The following is a 23,007-nucleotide window of genomic DNA, read 5'->3' on the forward strand; positions in this document are numbered from 1 at the left end:
AATTTACAATTCAGCTTCCTGGGAAGCAAATGTGTAATAGAAATAAATCCTGGTACTCACTAGCTGTGTGCTCTGGAACAAGATACTTACCCTCTCTGAACCTCAATTTCCCCTTTCTATAAAATGGGGGAAATATCAACATTACAGTGTAACCAACAAAATTAAATATTACAAAAAGCCCTAGCACCTGTTTCTTGCACATAGTAAGTATTAAATCAATTTTAGCTGCCTTCTCTTTCCTTTCCTTCCCTGTAGGTATGAAACCCAGCTTCCATAGGGTATGTAAGAAATATGGAAATCTTCTTCTCTGGACATTTATCACTATGTAAACATTTATGTGGATGAGTTTAGGGAAAGTGGCCAAAGGATGCTGTGAAGTCCTTCTAGCTTTATGATGAGTTATACCTGTACACATCCTCCCAGTTAGCAGAGTGGTGCATAAAATAATACCTCCTCCCATCAATGTTCTAATATGAAATTTAAAGCTTGTTAACTCTATCCTTAATCTATCTACTCTAACCCTCTACCCACCTGCCAAATTAACTCTCCTCCCTTTGGTAGTTATCTGTAGATACCTTTCTTCCCACCACACCCTCTCCCAAGACTGGAAGCTCCCTGAGAACAGATACCACATCTTACTCACCTCTCTATATATTCCATTTCCTTCCCACTCTTGAACCTAGCCCAATGACTTGGCACATACTAAGTGTCTGATAAATGATAGTCATTATTCTGGTTATTATATGGTAATAACACACACACACACACACACACATACACTCATTTGGTACCTTTAATAAGTTATATTTGAGAAAACCTCAGACTTCAAGTTTGACCACACTCACCATTCCAAGTTATAATTATTTTTCTTAATAAATACTTCTTAAACTTCTGCTACGGTCAAATGCAAACTATGGAGCCCTAGCCTCTACTTTCCCCAGATTTCATAAAACATGCCTTCAGCCAATGATTCTAAACTTTAATAACATCCTCTCAAGTCTAAGAATTCATGTACTCAAGTGGCAATTAAGAATACTGCAGAATGGGACTAAAGCTGAAATACATCCCCCCCAAAATAAACAACTGCCTAAGATCAGTCCAGTTGAAAACAAAATATTAGCCTCTATCATTTCCTGAGTGATGACCATGTGCCACGCACTGTGCTAAATGCTATTACTTAGTATCCTGATCTAATCCTCACAGTAACTACCCCCTGTGGGTATACCCTGTGGGGGAAAGTTATTCCTGATACATAAAGAAAACTAAGGTACGGACCTTGTTCAAAGTCTGTCTGTCTTACACACATACTTTTTTTTTCTGGAAAACATTTGGATCCTGATATTGCCATAAATGGTCCCAATTTAATATTTGTAATTATTATAAAAACAGAAATGACCAAACAATGCTCAGGCAATGTTTCTCCACAGATATTCCATTATGTCATGCAACTTGAAATAATAACATTTTGATTCATTGCATTTACAAAACACCTTTCATCCAAGAAACAAAACGTGATTCCTTAAAACAACTTCATCAATCTTCTTAACACCAGAGGTAGATAGATGGAAAATTTAATCATCCTAATTTTATAGAAGGAGAAAGCCAGAATGTTTAGGTTAAGGCTGTGCCTTGGCAGTGGGACGTGAATTCAGTAATTATGGTTTAGGAACACCATGTGGATTAGTAAGCTCAGTTTAATAAACATATCCACCTAAGGCAAAGACCAATTCATGCTTTGAGAGTAACAGAGGAAAAAACTGATTTTATTCATTATGTCAGTATCTGGCTATGAACTTTGTCTGGTAAAAAATTATATTTATATATCCTGGCAATTCCTTTGTGCCCCAGTTTACTCAATGTTTTATTTTTATTTATTTATTTATTGGCTGCATTGGGTTTTCATTGTTGCACACGGGCTCTCTCTAGTTGTGGCAAGCAGGGGCTACTCTTTGTTGCGGTGCGTGGGCTTCTCATTGCAGTGGTTTCTCTTGTTGTGGAGCACGGGCTCTATGCACGCAGGCTCAGTACTTGTGGCTCATGGGCTCTAGATCGCAGGCTCAGTAGCTGTGGTGCATGGGCCTAGTTGCTCCACGGCATGTGGGATCTTCCTGGACCAGGGCTCGAACCTGCATCCCATGCATTGGCAGGCGGATCCTTTTTTTTTTTTTTTTAAACATCTTTATTGGAGTATAATTGCTTTACAATGGTGTGTTAGTTCCTGCTTTATAACAAAGTGAATCAGCTATACATACACATATATCCCCATATCTCCTCCCTCTTGTGTCTCCCTCCCATCCTCCCTATCCCACACCTCTAGGTGGTCACAAAGCCCAGAGCTGATCTCCCTGTGCTATGCGGTTGCTTCCCACTAGCTACCTATTTTACATTTGGCAGTGTATATATGTCCATGCCACTCTCTCACTTCGTCCCAGCTTACCCTTCCCCCTCCCCGTATCCTCAAGTCCATTCTCTACATCTGCATCTTTATCCTGTCCTACCCTTAGGTTTTTCAGAAAAAAAAAATTTTTTTTTGATGCCATATATATGTGTTCGCATACAGTATTTGTTTTTCTCTTTCTGACTTACTTCTCTCTGTATAACAGACTAAAGGTCCATCCACCTCACTACAAATAACTCAATTTTGTTTCTTTTTATGGCTGAGTAATATTCCATCGTATATCTGTGCCACATCTTCTTTATCCATTCATCTGTCAATGGGCACTTAGGTTGCTTCCATGTCCTGGCTATTGTAAATAGTGCTGCAATGAACATTGTGGTACATAATTCTTTTTGAATTATGGTTTTCTCAGGGTATATGCCCAGTAGTGGGATTGCTGGGTCATATGGTAGTTCTATTTTTAGTTTTTTAAGGAAGCTCCATACTGTTCTCCAGTGGTTGTTATCAATTTACATTCCCACCAACAGTGCAAGAGGGTTCCCTTTTCTCCACACCCTCTCCAGCATTTATTGTTTGTAGATTTTTGGATGATGGCTATTCTGACTGGTGTGAGGTGATACCTCATTGTAGTTTTGATTTGCATTTCTCTAACGATTAGTGATGTTAAGCATCCTTTCATGTGTTTGTTGGCAATCTGTATATCTTCTTTGGAGAAATCTCTATTTAGGTCTTCTGACCATTTTTGGATTGGGTTGTTTGTTTTTTGATACTGAGCTGCATGAGCTGCTCGTAAATTTTGGAGATTAATCCTTTGTCAGCTGCTTCATTTGCAAATATTTTCTCCCATTCTGAGGGTTGTCTTTTCATCTTGTTTATGGTTTCCTTTGCTGTGCAAAAGCTTTTAAGTCTCATTAGGTCCCATTTGTTTTTGTTTTTATTTCCATTTCTCTAGGAGATGGGACAAAAAGGATCTTGCTGTGATTTATGTCATAGAGTGTTCTGCCTATGTTTTCCTCTAAGAGTTTTATACTGCCTGGCCTTACATTTAGGTCTTTAAATCCATTTTGAGTTTATTTTTGTGTATGGTGTTAAGGAGTTTTAATTTCATTCTTTTACATGTAGCTGTCCAGTTTTCCCAGCACCACTTATTGAAGAGGCTGTCTTTTCTCCATTGTGTATTCTTGCCTCCTTTATCAAAAATGAGGTTACCATATGTGCGTGGGTTTATCTCTGGGCTTTCTATCCTGTTCCATTGATCTATATTTCTGTTTTTGTGCCAGTACCATACAGTCTTGATTACTGTGGCTTTGTAGTATAGTCTGAAGTCTGGTAGCCTGATTCCTCCAGCTCCATTTTTCTTTCTCAAGATTGCTTTGGCTATTTGGGGTCTCCTGTCACCTCCTTTTCTCCTATCACTCCTACTGTTCTCCCCACCTTTCCATTCCCTCCCCCAGCCCAGCACCCCTCCCTGGGCTCCAGCCTAACTGGCCTCCTTCTGAACACATGGAGCTCCTTTTCCACCCAAGGGCCTTCACTTACACTCTCCCCACCCTCTGAAATGCCCTTCTCTGGCTCTTGATGTGGCTAGGTATTTCTCATCCTTCAGGCCAAAGTGGAATGCCACTCTCCCCTGGGCACCCCGTCCAAATCTAAACACAATCCTGCCCAGTATTCTCTCACTTCAAAATCTGCTTGTTTCCTTCATAACACTAATTATAAAGTATAATTATTTGTATACTGGGGGGAGGTGGTCTGTATGCCTATGAGACAGCAAGCTCCAGAGGATAAGGACCACATTGTATTCCTAGTGGGTAGGACAGCACTGAATAAATAGGAGGCACTCGATAAATACTTTTGATTAGTTATCAATATGGGGCACAGAACATGGCCAACCTAGGGTGGCATATTAAAATCACCTGTAGGACTTTTTCAAACTGCATTCCTCCCATAACAAAAATCACTTCTGGAGCAAACTACCATTACTATTTGGGAGGCTGTCATATCCCTAAAGGAAGATGCTGCAACCAAGGGCTGAGAACCACTAGATCAGATAGCCTCTTTCCAGCCCAAAGATTTTATAATACTCTGTGAATATAAATGATAGTTTTTAAAAAGCCAAGCTAATTCACTTTGGTTTTGGTTAAAACCAAATCTGAGAGAGTTGAAAAGTTATCCTGCTGCTTCTCTGCCTTACTGTATTTTTCAACTCCATCCTGCTTTTTATACCATGATGAACTTTGACCTAAAACACCAGGAAAAGTCCTTGTTTTCACTCAAGGCTAATAGTCAGTCTGTCTGAATAACATTTTTTCTAGAAGTAGTGGTAATAATTAAAGGCCCTGTCCTCTTCGAGCTGAATGTAACAAGTGACCCTCAGTCCCCATGCCTCTACTCGGTGGACATGGCTCTCATGCCCAACAAGCATGAAAAGAGAAGCCTCAGAGCATCGCCTGGCAGGGCCAAGCACTTGGATGAGGACTAAAAGACCTACCCCTCAGGACCACAAGACAGATGATCCACTGGTGAATAACCAGTGGATGTATTTTAACACAGAATAAATTGTTTAAGAAGGAAACACACTCTAAGAGTAGTGTGTTCATAGCAGGAAAGCTGTGGGTAAGATATACTGACACTACAATAAAGCAATCAAGGAAGTGACTTTTGGGGAGGGGACAGGAGAGTAGAGAGAGAGTCAGAAGGAGAGACTTTAAATTACCTGCAATAAAGCCCAGTGGCAAAAGAACCAAGACGTTGGGTGGAGGGGGTAAGGAGGGGCATGGAAGGGAAAGTAGAAGCCTAAGCTACATCTCAGCAGATAAGGGCTGTGCAAACACTGACTACTGCCCTAAACCCAGAAAGACCTGGGCACACAATGGAAGGGTGATCCGGCTCAATGATGGCTTTTCAGTCACCAGAGTGAATACATACACACAGAGCAATCACCTTCAAGTGTCATCTTCAAGTACAGTAATAAGATGTTAACCAGCTGAATAACTGAATATATAACAAATATGATCTAGAATTCTTTCAGCTTAAGCAGGTCCTTCTACTTGAGAACCTTAATCTTCTAGAAGTAAGTTCTCAGGCCTGTCAGAAGAACACTTTGAAGAGGCTCAAGTCTTTAGCATCCATCCCAGTATAGGACAATGTTAGCATGAATTAATGAAAATTATCTTCCTTCTGTAATAGCTCAATCTCTTGTGCACCAAAGATACATAAATGGACAACTTGGCTGGTCAATTTAAATTTCACCACGTTACTCCTTCCTTGCCTCTTTCTGGGAAAGATGTCAGTGGAGCATGACACTGCCAAAAGATGGACAAGCAAGACAAAAATAATACGCCTTATACAAACCAGATCATCAAAGCATGAAAACAGTCAAAGGCACTGAATCTTCTGCTTCTGCATACTCTGGAGACTGAAGGAAAACCATTCCACAGACCAAAATAAATAGTTCAACATGTCTAATTTTATCTTTCTCTATGAGGTCCTTTCTTTTCAGTCAATACATAGCTAGGGTTACCTAACTGGTCAGATTTCTTCTTAGCCACATACACACTTTTGAGGTCTTATAAAAAAAAAAAGAGGTGTCATCCCACAAGCCTCTTCTCCACTCCCAACTAGGTAGATATTCATGCTTAGAGGCACATGTCACTCGCTTGCTCTCACCTATTGCCTGGAAGTGAATCTGAGACTGCTGGGCTGCTGTGTTGAGAGGATCCAGCCCGGGTGTTCACCTACAAGTAAAGAAAGGATCTTGATCAGTCTGTGTTCTGAGGACACAGTTCTAATTAACCTGTAATTTGCCACAAATTTCTCATTTCACTATGAAGGTTAATTAGCTTTTTACTAGACAGACCCATGGTTGGAGTCTATTCAGTATATAGGTTATAAAAACTGTACAACCTGTATATTACATAATACTTTGCTCCTGTCATTATTCAAATACTTAAATAGTGCTGAAAAAGGGAGAGGTAAACTGGGGACATTTTCAATTCACTGTCTAGAATTGAATTCAACTCTAGTGAAAAAATTCAGTTCAGTTTCTTTTTGTTTTATATAAAAAACAGTATGTTCAAAAAAGTATATTAAGAATACATCCAAGGGTTAGTAGTGAACCTCACGATATCATACCCCTCCAGCTTTAAAACCAGGTAGAACATTGCAGAATGTTTCTTATTCACTGAAAAATGAGGTCCAAGTAATTAATTATAAAACGCTTGAGTCTAATACAATAGCCAGTTTTTCTTTTAAATGTAAAGCCTTAAGCAGAAATCCAGAATTCAAAATATGCAGAACAATGAAAGGACATTAAATAGATATATGTTTCTAGCATAAACATGTCAAAAGAAGAGGGGGGTATTCTGTGTGCAATATGCTTATGTGCTTAATTAATCACTGAAATGAAGTCTATATTTTTCCTCAAGTAAATCTTTGTGGAGACCAGTACCCAGGGTCATCCTGAAGAAACAGACCAACAAAAGAATTCCAAATAATAATAATTTTTTAAAAATACGGCATCAAAACCCCAATATGTACACATATTGAACAAATACTAATGAATTCCCCTCCACATCCCATTTAAAAAAAAAAAAAAAAAGGAACGCTTGTCAGAGCTTGAGAAAGTGCAGTTTTATTTGACATTTCAATAAGTGGAACACAGCATTACAAATCCATCTAACTTTACTGAAACAATTATTGAAATTCGTACCTTCAGGCCATGTATGTTCCGTTCCCCAGGAGGCTTGCAGGCTGAAACAGTAATTGACTAAATTGTAGAACACATCAGGGCCATTTACAAATTTGCTCAAAATGAATCGTTTAAAAAGAAATGAGGGTGACACCAAAATTAGCAGAGAGAAATGATTGAAAAGTGGCTCCCAAGACCCAAAGTGGGAATTATGAACCAGGGTTTTTAACTTGCAGGAGTGAGCATTTATAAATGCAAAGAGCTTTCTGACACCACCTCATATAAATTCCAATTTCTGCTTAAAACATATAAAAATCAAGTTAACTGAGCTAAAATGATTAGATTCCTTTCATAATTCAAATTTCTGCAATCATCTTTCCTCACTCTATTACACTGTATATCTGTTATCACTTAAGACTACAATGAAAATAGCTAGGGGTTTTGGAGGGGAGTGGGAGGAGGGTCTTTTAATGCCAAAACAATTGCTAGAGATTCTAAGATGAAATATTTAAGTTTGAACATCAGTTTGCAAAGCAGTAAGCAGTCAAATTTGTTAGAATACAGATATATCATTAATTTCATAACACTTCTTGCAAATCTTGACATTTGCTAATATTTGAGTCTAAACATAAAGCAGTACCAGGGAAAATAATATTAATTTCCTGACACCATCTTGAGTTACAGGTTAGTACTTTTCCAATTCAGCAAATGCTTCTTCATCAAATGTTAAAAAAAATAAAGTGCTTCCTGCCCATGTTATAGGCTGCTTCCATCTGAAAACTACAGTGTCCTACATATTATATGTTAAGGGGCCGTCAATTTTGATTGATTGTTCGGGAAAGGATGAATTTGATTTTTTTTTTTTTTTTTTGCTCCTTTCTCAGACGTACATGTATTTTCCTCTGTTTCTGACAAGAAATAGAGCTGTTTAATAAGAAGAAGATGTGGCTAATAATTACAAAGCACATCAGTTGCTTTAGTTTTGTGTATTTCAAATATATTCAAAGTTATTATGTTATTTTCCTTAAAAAAAAACTAAACCTCAATAAAGGATTTTTATTTGTTTTTCTAAAATACGTTAAAATTAAGACTCCAAATCCTCTTTCCTAAAGATGGAAATTAACTTTTTGAACAAAACAACAGTCACATACATCTGATGCTTGGTCCTTTAGGGACCATTAGTACTTCCTAAGACAACACTTCAGAGCATTTCCTCTGAAGTAGCCTGTGCATTATAAACTTCATTTAGTAAGAAAGTGGCTAACTAAGGAATTAGAGACAGGCATCAACTCTTATCTCCTACCTTAACATCTGCCTCATTCCTCAATTGGCTTCTTAAATCTTTATGATTGGAAATCTAAACAGTACTCAAGGGACTTCCCTGGTGGCGCAGTGGTTAAGAATCCACCTGCCAATGCAGGGGACACGGGTTCGAGCCCTAATCCTGGAAGATCCCAGATGCCGCGGAGCAGCTGAACCCGGGCGCCACAACTACTGAGCCTGCGCTCTAGAGCCCGCAAGCCACACTACTGAGCCCGCGTGCCATAACTACTGAAGCCCACACACCTAGAGCCCGTGCTCCGCAACAAGAGAAGCCACCGCAATGAGAAGCCCGCGCACAGCAACAAAGAGTAACCCCCACTCACCGCAACTAGAGAAAGCCCGCGCGCAGCAACGAAGACCCAATGCAGCCAAAAATTAATTAATTAATTAAAAAATAAAATAAAAAGTAAACAGTATTCAAAAAAACCCAGTAACCTCATATTTCCTAAAGTTGTGGAGTCAGAAGTTACTGTAAAGCTAGTGAATTTTCATACTTATTAATAGTTAACGTATCTTTTAACTACAAAGAGAACTTAGCCCTGAGCTGGGAGTTACTATCCAATGAGATTGTGCCACTTGGAATGAGAAGACCTGATGTTAGGAGAGAATTGTTTTCTTCTGTCCTCTGATTTGCTCAGTCTAGAGATTCTTCTTCACATGGGGCCTGACCACAGAATCTAAGGTCTAAGAGCCTCTAACCAACTCAGTAAACGCAGGCAATATACCCAGTGTCTATACTCTAACTGTAAAAATCTGTATAGCCTCTAAATTTATATAAATCTTACATAAAATTTTATATATATTTAGAGATGTATGTAAAATTATATGAAAAATAAAATTGCATAAAATCTACACTTTGTGTAGATAAATAAGCAAAAGCAAAAAACTGTAGAAAACTAAAGACATATAACAGTATGCACAAAACCACAGAGACAGGGAGACTGAGTCTCATATTTTAAAAAATTTAAATTTGGCGTGGAACAATTGTATTCAATAATTTATTGGAGACTAATAGGTTCTGTCCTAGGACTACATGTGACACTCACACGTCACATTTTCTTTTAAGAATCTCCTCCCTACAATATACTCTTCTCCACACTCCTACCAAGCCTTCCAAACTACCCCCATGCACACTCTACTATTTTAACCTACATTAAGAGCATATAGCCCTTCTACTCTAAGCAAATTACAACTTAAACACAATTCTTATTCAAAGGGTATATTAACCACTTAAAAATTGTGACTCTGAAATTACTTAACGTCTCTGAACCTTAATATTCTCAAGTATAAAATGGAAGCAATAATAATAGGCATGACTGTTGGGAGAACTAGAAATGGTGACACACAAAGCAATATTAGTGTCTGAACAGCGAAGATGGCTAAAAATGGCTGTTATTTATCATGGGAGGGGCACAATGATATGGACAGAGACACTGACAGGGGCTGTTCACAAGATAAAAGAAAACAAACAGAACTTAGAAAGATTCTGGATGAACAGAAGTAAATACTTTTTGGAAAAAAAAAAATGAAGGCCCTCAGCATTAGAATTATAATTCTCCAGGATACTTTCTGGGGTGTGCTACAAAAGAGCTATAAAGTCATCCAGTAGGAAAGCAATGAATGGAAATTTTCAGCTGGTAAAAAAAATATTCCTTGTGGAGAAACAATTTTGAAACTTGCCCAAATTCTCTGGTTATTGAAAATATTAAGAAATAATCTGCACCCTGTTCTTGGCTTAATACACAGAAATGGCAACATTTTCTTTTTTTTCTTTTCTTTTTTTTTAGTTTTTAGTCTTCAGGTACAACTGAAGAACTGAAATAATCATAATCTTATTTCAGACACACTATCAACGGCCCAATTTTATTTACTTACTCAGGTCTTTAATAAGTTATTATTAATAATGTACTAAATACTCCTAATCCCGCTGCCCATGTTAATGCTAGAAGAACAGCATTACTCTTGAACCCAGATCTTCTCATGGGCTGGAGACTGTCAGTGCAAATAGGAGTCTACTGGTTAATTAAGCTATTCAAGCTTCAGAGAGTTACAGGTAATGAAAGTCTAGAATGCTTAATTGGAAAACCCACACCATGATTATTTGTATAGTATCAGTTAACGAAGGTAAGTTTAACTTTTAATTATTTCAATTAAGTTATTTCTAGAAGACTTACTTAGAGAATTTTCTTATCTGTTCCATCAGTTAGAAAACATAGATTTCCAAGTGGGGCAATGTATAATGGGTGAAAGACTTAACGGTTTATATAATTAAACTGTTCTTTTTCACCATTATTCAAATTTTGAGGGAACATTTATATACAGCTGAGCAATCATATCTGATACAAGGCTAGTACTATCAAACCTAAAGGGAAAAACAAATGACTTGACCAGGTGATTCACCAAGGGTCACTCTCATTAGCTCATATTTTTGGAAACTTAACAATCAAATTCCTATTTATGAGGATTTTCAATTATTTAGAAAATGTCTCCCCCCAAAATCAAGCACCAAACATTCCACCAAAATATCGCTCCTAAAACCCCCCAGTAAATCTTGGTTTCTGCACTAGCTGAAAGCTTTCTACTCAATAGCAGCTCTGGCTACCATCATGAGCCACAATTTATAAATATCCAAAATTAAAGTCATTCATTTGCCTTGGTTTAGAAACCATGTGGACCCCCAAAGAGTTCTTTAAGTGAACGTAAGTATGTACTTCAAAAACGAAAACCAATCTAGTTAGTTTAATTTACTCTAGTAAATTAGATATTCTATCTGCCATAACTATAATACAGCCTGCAATCCCCACGATAATGAATACTTCTTTTGTTCTTTCAAATTAAGAGCTAAACATCATGTTATGTGCATTTAAACCTTTGGAAAACATAACTGTTGATGAAACAGTTTACTGAAATAATCATTGTTGATTAGAATTTGTTCAACATTACCTCTTGGAAATATCTGCAGAGGCTCTATTAACTGTCCATTTACTTGCTGTTCCATTACTGTGGAATAATACTGCAAAGAGATTATAGAAAGAGATTACTCAGTAATGTATGAATACTGGAACAGACACTTATGGGTTGTTTAATTCATAGTACTTTTGTAAATTACTGGTATATACATATCAGCCTCAAGAATTCTTTTTCCCTATTTGCACATCAAAATGACTATAGTGAATACTCAGGACTAAAGTCCAGTATAGTGTTATCCTCCATATTGTCATTTATCTTTAAGAGTAAAAAATGTTGATTAAGATTCTACGCTAGTATCTGATCTCTAGAAATGTTCCAAAAATAACATATATTAAAAATGACACAAGAACTTCCCTGGCGGTCCAGTGGTTAAGACTTCACCTTCCAATGCAGGGGGTGCAGGTAGGATCCCTGGTTGGGGAGCTACGATCCCACATGCCTCATGGCCAAAAAACCAAAACATAAAACAAAAACGGTCCACATTAAAAAAAAAAAGAATCTTATAAAAAAAATTTAAAAATAAATTAAAATGACACAAAAAGCATTTTAGTAGAAATTTCTCAAATTGCCTTTTGTTCTTTTTCCCTGGATTTTACAAAGCAAAATGGAGACGCCTCACATTTAGCTTGGAACTATATGCCAGTCAGTTAATCAAACATTATTCATATTTGTGTATAAAATGTACAGATAATGGAAATCAAAATCACAGAGACTGTGGAACAAGGAAACAAGATATGATCCATCCAAAGATGACAGGATTAATATGATAAAAAGGTAGACCAGTTTCAAGCAAACATACCTTTCGGGCTTCCCGGGTGGCACAGTGGTTGAGAATCTGCCTGCCAATGCAGGGGACACGGGTTCGAGCCCTGGTCTCGGAAGATCCCACATGCCACGGAGCGACTAGGCCCGTGAGCCACAATTGCTGAGCCTGCGCGTCTGGAGCCTGTGCTCCGAAACAAGAGAGGCCGCGATAGTGAGAGGCCCGCGCACCGCGATGAAGAGTGGCCCCCACTTGCCACAACTAGAGAAAGCCCTCGCACAGATACGAAGACCCAACACAGCCATAAATAAATAAATAAATAAAATTTAAAAAAAAAAAAAAGAAGTGGTATTCACAAATATTAAAAAAAAAAACAGAAAAAAACAAAAAAAACCCAAAACATACCTTTCACGTTTTAGTCTTCTAAATACTTTAGTAAAGATCAAATTTCACTTTAAAAACCTGGGCATGAAAAATTAAGTTCCAAGTTCAAAAAGCTTTCACACTCCATCATAAACAAGTTCATTCAGTAGGCTGTATTATGGTCTATCCCCATTTTCTTTAATATGCTAATTGGTGAGCATATGTCCACCTAACTTGCATGTGGCTTCTGTGCCCTAACTTTTTTTTTTTTTTTGGCTGCACCACGTGGCATGCGGGATCTTAGTTTCCTGACCAGGGATTGAACCCGCACCCCCTGCATTGGAAGCACGGAGTCTTAACCACTGGACCGCCAGGGAAGTCCTTGCCCTAACTTTTTTTTAACACTTGACAAACAACAGTGATGTTCTTGGTGGAAAATATCAACGATGGAAACCACTGATTTTGTGTTGTGAGGGGCTGTCACAGAGCAGAATTCCCCTTTAATACTTGTTGTTTCTATATTAAAAAACATAAGCACATTTTCTATTTAACTATCATATTTTCAGAAAATTCCTCCTTGATAATCATTATTTGCTGACATTCTTTAAAAGTTTCTTTCTAAAAAATATGTACATATATCTTTCTATTGCGTTTATGTAATAATTAAAATTATTACAAGATCAAGTTTATTTTTCCCTTATAAATAAAGGGGAGTTATAAAATTCTACATCATCTTTAGAATCACAAGTTAACAAGTCTAAGGCTCTTCGCCCTAAAAACGAAGTGAAAGTGTATTTTTGGTGGCTATGGACTGATATAAGTATACCCTGCCTTCTGAGGACATTCAAACTGTATAGGAAACTGATCCTCTCCTTCTATAGATGTAAAAACTTATATAAATAAAGCATAAACATGTGTGATACGCTCTCTGGAATACATACTAAGGCAAATGTCTTTCAGGAAACTATATTCCTTAAAATCACAGAAATATAGTGCTCGCCATTACTCAAGCAGTGATGACAAGTAAATGAAATATCAATCATGTAGGCTGTCAACCTTTTGGGACAGCAATAACTGTTAACAAGTAGTCTGGAAAAATTGTCCGAAAATGACTTGTTCTCAGCACACAAGTATTTGAGGTTTCATGGAAAATTAAGATGCCAGTGGCTATTTGGAACATTGCTCAGGTATTCTTTTTAATGGGAAATTTGCCGGTTATTGATCCACAGCATGTACCCTCTTGCTTCTGGAAGGCTGCAAGCAACTTTCCAATCAGTGGCTGTCAAAAAAATTACTGCCTGTTTATACTGATACAAGACAACAGCAGTGGTGGTGTTCTCCTATAGTTAATGCTTTTCTTTAATTAACTGCTATGTACAATAGGTTAGTAATTTCAGTTACTACTTTACCACAATCCTAGAAATCAAAACAAATAAAATATCCTTATACTTTATCTAACAAATTATTTACAGAGTTGTGTGAAACTGGTGCTTGGGGTCAAGTTTGAAAACAAATAACCTCAAATGTAAAGGGTCAGAACAGGTGCAAGGCATTTTTTTCCTACTATAAAACCTTGCATGCATGAAATTGACCTGTTTTCCAACTTTATTTATTTACCTCACAAAATATATAAATAAAAATGGTTTCCCTTTCATTTCAAATCAACTGGGAAACTATATATACTTTTATAATCATTGCAGGAATTTTTTAGCAATCTAAAAACATCTCTTTGTACAGTGATTAACACAGCCACGGTAATGATATTAAGTATGCCACTTGACAGTTTCTCCAAAGCAAGTAGTTAGGATTTGTTTTTTGTTTTGTCCAATTCTTCCAAATCCTAGGAACATTTTCTCCTGCTAAAATACTGGGTTTGATCTGTGTTTGTATTAACAGAGAATTTTGTGTTTCACACACCAAAGTAATTCACCATCAAGGACAAACTATAAAGGGTGGTAATTAAACCCATGGCATGGGCCCACTCTAGGCAACCGACCTCTCAGGAGCCGGCCTGGTGAGGGTCGGGGGGCCATCAAGGAGGCACTAGGCCTAGGAGCTCAGGCCACTGCTCACAAGGCATTCCCTAAGGAACAAGAATAAAACGTGGGCCATGTGCAATACCTCCTGGCACAGAGCAGTCCTGATGAGCCACAAGGCCTGTGCTGCCCAGTGAGATGAGCAAGGCACTTAGAGGAGTTACAGGCTCAAACCCTGGGGTCTCAGTACTGGCCACTTCTAGCTGATGATCTCAGTGAAGAAACGCTCACCTCACCTCAGTTTACTCAGCTGTAAAATGAAGGTGGTATGTACCCACAGGATTATTGTGAAACTCACATGAGAAAACATGAGAACACTTAACAAGCTGCAAAGCAAGTTCTTTTTAGATCTTCATTCTCTCTCAGGGTTTTATATATTCTCCCTTTAAGGGGATATTTCCAATTTTGCTCTAAATAGTGATAAAATAAGCAATAATGACAAAGACAAGACTTCCACTAGATAAAAACAAAATGAAAAGACAACCAACCAAACCAAACAAAAATCTAAATCTTTTACGCCAATATACTTAATATGGCTTGGACAGAAAAGTAACAAAGTGACCGTGATAACATTAATGGAGCCATAATTTGACGTTATCCAAAAAGCTTCTTAGCTTAATCTCTATAATCCTATCCTGGCTTTCATTACCCCTAACACAAAGTCCTGCACATAGTAGGTGTTTGATAAATATTTACCGATTGGAGTCCGATCCCGATTCTGCCACTTATTAACCTGTACAGTCTTCAGGAAGTCATTTAACCTTATCACTGAACTTTAGTTTCCTCTGAATGAGAGTAAAGATACTTACTCTATTACATAGGGTTACTGTGAAGCTCAAAATTAAACTGCAGCAATAGAATTAGTGAAGGCATTTGTAAACTGTAATGATTAGTAGTTGAGGAATTTAAAAGTGAACCTCCTAGTAGTGAAACAATATTAAGCACAGCACTTTCTGAGTAGAAGTGTTATGGAATTTAAAAACACAAAAATGGTTATGTATAAAAAGTACAAACTGAACACGTTTGCACTCGAACTGAACACATCAGCAGCAGTTATAAAACATGTTTTCTATGGTATCCCTAGTAGAATCCATTACATGCAGTAATTGCAGCAATAATCAATAAGCTAACTGAGTAAAAGATTAATCAGTTTTGTGATTGCTAATGGAATCTCCAGTACCAGACTCAGATTAGTTTCAGAGTCCCTCTGAGATGTTCTTCAAAATCCTTAAACAATTTTAATAAGGATGTGACAAAGTTTAGCATAGTTATCCAAATATCTAATTAATTTGAAACAGAGGGCCAGATTCAACAAGGGGATAGCAAGTACAATTTTTGGCTTTGTTCTGTTTGCAAGTTTATCATACAGTGTTCCTATTTGTTATGAACCTAATTTTAATTCTAACAGCACAACTCAATCAATAATTACATTTTTTTCTTCATGGAAATCTGCCATATAAAAACTTGAATTCCAAAACAGCACAGTTTAACTTTACAAGGCACAAGTTCTCTACTGAAAGGAGAGAAAACAGTGAGAGAGAGATACACAGAAGCAACTACCACTTATTGAATACCTACTGTGTGTTAGGCTCAACACTGAAACTGAGCCCCCCAAACCCCCTGCCAAGTTTATGATTAACGTCTCCATCCAAAATTTTATTCCCTTTCTTGTCCTGCCCCCATTCCCCTCAGGATTGAGGAGTATCAAAGAAAAGGAGGGATTGAAACCAAGCAGGACCCTTCGGGGCCCTCCTGGGTACAAAAGCCCCTCCACGTCCCCCGTTTCTTGTTTGTAGAAAAAGGCTTTAGTCTCCTAGGCTTCCCTCAGTTCCAAAGAGCAGACTCAAGCAGTTAACTATCAGGACAACAGAGTCACAGGCCTCCTAATGCCTCCTCAGGGCAGATAGATAACAATCTGATGCATATCTTTGAGTTGTTCTGTAGAAACTAAGACTCCCACCCAGGTGGAGGGAGGATGGGACTACATGCTGACCACAAGCACTAGACCCCAAACTGGTTGGAACCAGAAGGTTGTGATTCCTTAAACATCACCCTGTTGCCTCACCACCAACAAATCAGAAGAAGGTCCACAAGCTGATCAGCTTCCTACGACCCTCTCCCCTCACCCTGTGTTTAAAAACCCTTGTCTGAAAGCCATGGGGGAGATCGGGTCATTGGAGCATGAGCTTCCTGTTCTCCTGGCTTGGCTCCCTGCAAATAAACCCTCACTTTGCTGCAAACCCTGCTGTCAGAGTTTGGCTTTCTGCACCTCAGGCACACGAGCCCTTGCTCAGTATCAATACTAGATATTTACATTTATTCATCTAGTTTCTCACAACCCTATCCTATTCTGGGAGTATCATCACCCCTGTTTCACAGATGTAGCAAACGGTTTATCAGTCAACCAAGAAAAACACTTCTTTCATTCTAGTACATGCACTCAGAACATAAAATGTATGTTTGCTACTTGAGAGTCAAAAGGTAAGTTATCTATTTCTCGTGCCTCAAAACCTTTAACTAAAGCAGGCTACTGGGTGGACTGCTGAGCTGGTGGAAAGCTTCTTCGTTCATATCTTGTGTGGGTTAGGCCATGTCACCTGATCTTTCAGAGGCTGGGGAAGGCAGCATGGTGTGATGCAGATACCTGTGCTGGCCGGTGACTTCTCCCTCTTTCTTCAGCAACTTCCCCCGCCTGTCCACATTTTCCTCCTACCTCTCTTACCACTCTACTCAGCTTCCTGTAAGTGGTTCTCTCCCCATCCCTTCTTTAAATGCTCACGCTCCCCATGGTTTTTCATCAACCTTCTCTTTTTATTTTGTACTCTCCCGGAGTTAACTTCAGCCACTTCAAAGGTTTCAATTACCAGAGGAGTCACTGAGACTAATTAGGAGCTGATGAATCACAAACTTTTATTCCCAGCCCAGATTTCTCTCCTAAGATTCGGAACATACCCAACTGGTTGTCCAGAGGCCCCTCAAATTCAATAGGTCCCTACCTCTCCCACCCCCACCTCATGCCCTAGGCCTGTCTTCCACCACATGGGTTCACTATCCGGATGAATGAGATCACCATGACCTAGCTTCCCAAACCAGTTGTCTGGGAGTCGTCCAGACCATCTCTCTTTCCTTCTTCCCCACATCTCATCAATCACCAGTCTTATTAACTCTACATTTTCCCCACTTCTCAAATCCTCAAGCTAGGGCCCTCCACGATCTAGCCCACCTGCCTTCCCAACCTCATCTCATACCCTCCCCCCACTGTCCACGCCACACTAATCATGGGTAGCTCCTCCTGAATGCACCAGGCATCCTTTCACCTGGGCCTTTAAACACTGTTTTCTCTGCTCAAACACCCTTCCCAGTCCCCTTGTCCTCACCTACTCCACCCAGACACCACTCTCTCCAGGAAGCCTTCTCTGTCCCCAAAGCTAGATCAGGTGCTCCTTTTATGTGCTCACAGAACACCTAATGTTTAGGCATATGACAGCATTTATCACTATGCCTGGTAATTCTGAGTCTTTCTCGTCCTCCCACACCAAACACTGTTTCCTTTTTTGTTAACTTCCCTGACTGGAGAGCATGAACTCCTTGAAAAAGTGAGCTGTATGCTCACTGCACCTTCACCAACTAGCATAGGGCTTGGCCAGAGAGTTGCCATCCCATAAATATTTAATGTGTGAAAAACTGGCTGTATGAATAAGTGAGCAAATCAGTGAATGATCTCAGGTCCCAGCTCTACATAGCTGTATGACCTTGAGAAAGGAATACAATTTGTTTGTGCCTCAGTATTCTCGGCTGTAAAAATGAGAAAAATAGCTGCCTTGCTCACCTCATAAAGGTGTTAGGAAGATCAAAATCACAGAAGCTGGTATATGGAAACTTTTTTATAAAGTACTTGAAAAACATCCTAAAATAGAGCACAGGGCTGCGAATCTCCCACTTCCAAGCAATAGTACATAGAAGAAAAATGGCCATAATGATAGGGTGACACAGAAACCACTAAACAAGAACACTGAAATGTTTAGACCAAGTACAGAGGCAGAATTTAACTAACTGTTTATCAAGGCTGAGTCAGTAACTCCTCCCCTTCCCTCAATTACTACAGTACTATAAGTAATAAAATAAGTAAAAGGGTACTATAAGGAACATTGTCTGTTTCTCTTTCTGGAAGTTCATCAAGGGCATGGACCATGTCTTGTGCATTTTATTATCTCTTATGGCAGAGGTATTAACCTGGGGTCTATATGGGCCTGGGAGATCTTTGAAATTCCTGAACTTCTAGGTGAAATGTTGCACTGTGTGAATTTTCTGGGAAAAGAATAAACAACTTTCCTCACATTTTCAAAAAGCCCTGTGTCCCCAAAAATCTAAGAAACTACTGCCGTAGAATGCCTAGCACCATGCCTTACACATAATGGCTGCTCCACAATGTTTAAGGGAAGGAGGCAAACAGGAATTAATACAGACGTGGTGACTAGGTACTCTCACTGGTTATACATTCTAACTTACTCAGTGGCAAGCCTTACGTAGCAACTCACATCAAATCAGGCTTATTTATTCTTCTTCTATACATTTATAACAGAAAGGTTTCTTAAATCTCTCCTTAGCATGCTTTCTAACAGACAACATAAACAGTACAGTATGAGGAATATACTTATAAAGAATGAGCATGCTGGCTTTTCCCTACTAATGATAAAATTTTCAAATTCTTGTTTTGTCAATATTGCAAGCATACCCCGTTGTATGTAGCTCAGTCAGTATTTACGGCAATAATCAATAAACTAACCAACTATTTGCAGTCCGTAGGTAACTTATGAGTTTTCCTAGTGAAGAACCCAACAATCTTAACTCTGTCAAATGGCTACAAATTCGATTACAACACTACTCAGATGTGCCATCAGTTACACCTCCTTTCAATTACTTCTCATACTTTACATCAAGAGGCATCCCCTCTGTGACGCTGGTCTCTTAAGAAGCACACAACTGAAGCTAATATGAAGCTAATCTATTTTGAATACCAAGTTAATAACTATATTTACTTACCTGGCTTCAGGTCCTCCCACTCCTCGATAACTCATTGCCCCTGCCTTGAGGTGACTACAGTGTGCACATGCTCTTCCTTAAATGACTCTAGACCAAGGGTCCACATATGGTCATGGATTGATTAGATGATGAGAAAGAAAATCACAATGAAAAGTCTTCCAGTGAAAAGGTCAGCAGGAAACAACTCTGAGGCCTCTTGATAGGTTAATGTTACTGTACTTACGTATTTACTAGTGAGTTGAAAATGAAACAGACAGTGAGTTGGCCAAGTTTAATGATAACACAATTTGTTTTGGACAGTAAAACTGTAAAGGATGTTAGGGAGCTCCAGATGGTCTTAAAAGAATGGAGGTTTGGATAGCCAACAGCAGATGAAATTCAACTTGGCTAAGTTTAAGGTGACGTGCACTGGCAGAACGAGTTTAAATTTGTATTCAGCGATGGGTCCAAACCTTGCAGGATCCCCTCAGCTGAAGCTTTCACAGTCATCACCATCACCATGGTTAGCTTGAGGCATTGTCTACAGTGACCTTTCACCTGATTTCTAAGTTGTACCAATTCTGCCATACTTCCAAAGTAGGAGAAGTTTAAATAGCTTCAGGGAACCTACAACTTAAATAAAATAGGACCATCAGGTCATGCGGCCAGCAGGCCAAACGGAACATTCCCTTACAAATAAACTACTTTATTTGGCCAGTTCCAATAGTGTTCAATAAAGATCCAGCCTACTGCTCAAATGCTGTTAAAAAATAATTGAAAAGGTAGTGAGAAATGAGTAAAGAACATATATGTAACAGAGAAACATATATTAAGAGAGAAACAACTTGTTTTGAAATTTCCAATTACCTCAATTTACACCTTTTTGGACATATTATATTCCTAGGTTGATAATTTACCTGAATTCCTCTAACTTTACTGTATTATAGCAAATTTATATTCATCTTTCAGATATACGTAGAAAATACACCTCCTGTTTCCAGTAAAACTGGCCCTAAGAGAACAGGTTCATTAGGAGCTGCCAACAAGAGCCTAACACCTTGGTTATGCCCCACAGCAATCCTACTGCTAGAGGTCCATCATTCCCTCGCAGCCCATCTCTCTCCGGAAGAGAAGCCCCTACCACAGCCACCAAGGGGCTAATTGATGTCCTACATTTTTCTGCCCCCTCATGCCAGCTGCCTCAACATAGGACCCCAGAGGGATCAACCTGTAGTCCACACTGAGCCCTCCACAGAGACGGAGCTGAACTGGGAGCACAGCCATGTTAATGACAAAATACTGGTGGTTCAAAGCACCCAGAATGCCCTGATGCCACCTGGCTGAGGTCTGCTTGTGCTGTCTCTTCGTTTGCTTCCATGAGCTGCATAATAAACTGATGCAAATTTCACTCTGCTTCTGCTTCTTGCTAGCAAAGATGTCCCAAGATATTTCACAAGAGGGGCTAAATAAGGGGCTACTACATTCTCATCACTATTTCAAGGGCATCCATATGACCCAGACAACACATAGAAGAGAGTTAAAATAATCTGCCTCTGAAAAAAAGTTTCATTCTTTGACTAGGATGAGAAAACAGAACATAAACTTTACTTACAGCTTAGAGCACATCACTATTTGAGTAAAAAAAAAAAAAAACTGAATAATTTCCACAACTATTTATTTATTTCATTCAGTTTTCCTGTCTCACTCTTTTCACTGTTTCTCCACCCTGCCAGGAGAGTATCGAGTATTATCACTTGTTTAGATGGATCGCGTTTAATTAGGGGACTAACCACTCACTGAAGACCGAGATGACTATGCCACATACAAAGTTAAGTTCAAAGTAGGACCTACTTAAAATGGAGCATGTTTAAAAGCACCATGTGGAAAATGAGCTTCGAATCTCTGCTCTTTAAAGAAAACTTCCTAATAGTAAAGGCTCTGAGGCTATTAAATATTCAGCAACTAAGTGGGCAACAAATTCTGTGGTAAAATTCAGCCTTGTAGGAAGGACAAAATCTTGGAAACTTCAAAAGCCCACAGAGTACTTGTTTGCATTTCTTTTCAAACTCAGGTACACTAACATTCTAGTAAATAGCATTATTTTTTGCTACCAGGAAAACAGTAGTATTTGCAAAGCTTCTTCGGCAGGATCTCAATAAATGCCAAAACAAAAACATCACTTAAAACCAACTGGACGTCCAAGACCTAGGTCTGTGTCCAAGCCTTCCCACTCATTAGCAATGTGACCGCAAACTGAATCTGAGCTCGTTGGGCCTCAGATTCCTTATCTGTAAAATGAGACAGTTGGACAAGACCTCTAATGTTCCCTTCCAACTCTCCTTGAGCAACTATGATTTTTGAGGCAGTCTCCAAGTTATGCATGCTAGGATAAAGCCAATCATATCCTAATTTACAAGGTGCTACAGAGGTCAAAAAGTATTCTCCCTCATGGTACCCAACATCTAACAAGGTACACTACCGTCAAGTATACCAAAGGGAATACTTACACTCCAATAAAACACAAGGTCCCTGCCATAATGGGAGGCATTACAGTTAAACTCATCCCATGCTCTTCCGGCAATGTGGAGAAACGGTATAAAGAGAGAGAACCGGCAAAATGAAGAAACTTATTCTTATTAATACTGTGCTCTACTCATATGAGCCTCTCAGTATTGAGAGAACTAGGTGTAATAAATCCTTTACTAGCCACAGGATTTAGCAAAAACAAATAGGAGTCCATTTACAAAAGCAAGATGTACTGCTGAGTTTCTTGATGAAAGGTCACCTAAAAGCAGAGGTTAACATAAAAATAACCTCCTCCTATAACTGGGTCTCAGTGATAAATAAAGCTTATGATGAATCAATAAATAAGGCCCAGCACTGTTGTGCTTGATGCTATAAGGAAATGAGGCCAGCACTACCATACAACAATTACAAAAAGATGGAAGGAGAAAAGCAGTATACTATCTTCAGTCTTTCTGGAAAATGAGAGAATACAAGAACAACAAAAAAATTTAAACTACTTTAAGGGAATATTTAACAGAGTCCTTTAAATAATTAGCAATGATCAGGTATTTCGTTTTCAGAATATGTAGGTTGGCTGTATTTTTTTCCTAGTAAAGCATTTCAAATTCTAATTAAAAAAATACTTTATGGAGAAATTAAAAAGATACAATAGCGTCAGAGGACAAGCCATGATCCCAGAAGTAGAATATTCTAACAACATAACTTACAAGAAACTACGCTATAAAAACAGATTGTTGATTAACACAAACTCATAACAAAACGCAGAGAGCGATCACAATGGTGCTGTAATAACACTTGGCTGCTGAATTCTCTCAATACATTAAATATCTCCTTGGAGACCAAATTACTTTACATTTTCTTAAAAGACAATTTATTACAGCTTTGTTTTCTTCTCATTATCTCTTAAAAATATATC

The 23,007-nt window shown here is 38.6% G+C and overlaps 1 protein-coding gene across 3 annotated transcripts in view; it reads right to left on the reverse strand.

Moving 5' to 3' along the window:
- MAP2K5 (mitogen-activated protein kinase kinase 5) overlaps positions 1 to 23,007 on the reverse strand; it is a 261,514-nt gene that overhangs the window by 214,442 nt on the left and 24,065 nt on the right. For 2 of the 3 annotated variants that reach the window (XM_007166074.2, XM_007166073.3), the window contains exons 4-6: positions 11,355 to 11,424; positions 7,110 to 7,150; positions 6,068 to 6,135 (exon numbers count right to left, since the gene is read on the reverse strand). In XM_007166074.2, the coding sequence (XP_007166136.1) occupies positions 6,068 to 6,135; positions 7,110 to 7,150; positions 11,355 to 11,424 (179 nt within the window). Of the gene's footprint in view, positions 1 to 6,067; positions 6,136 to 7,109; positions 7,151 to 11,354; positions 11,425 to 18,021; positions 18,029 to 23,007 lie in introns of those variants that run through there. The other variant, XM_057542056.1, reaches the window with a different exon arrangement.

Source organism: Balaenoptera acutorostrata, chromosome 3 (assembly GCF_949987535.1).
Source record: "Balaenoptera acutorostrata chromosome 3, mBalAcu1.1, whole genome shotgun sequence".
NCBI classification, from domain to species: Eukaryota; Metazoa; Chordata; class Mammalia; order Artiodactyla; family Balaenopteridae; genus Balaenoptera; species Balaenoptera acutorostrata.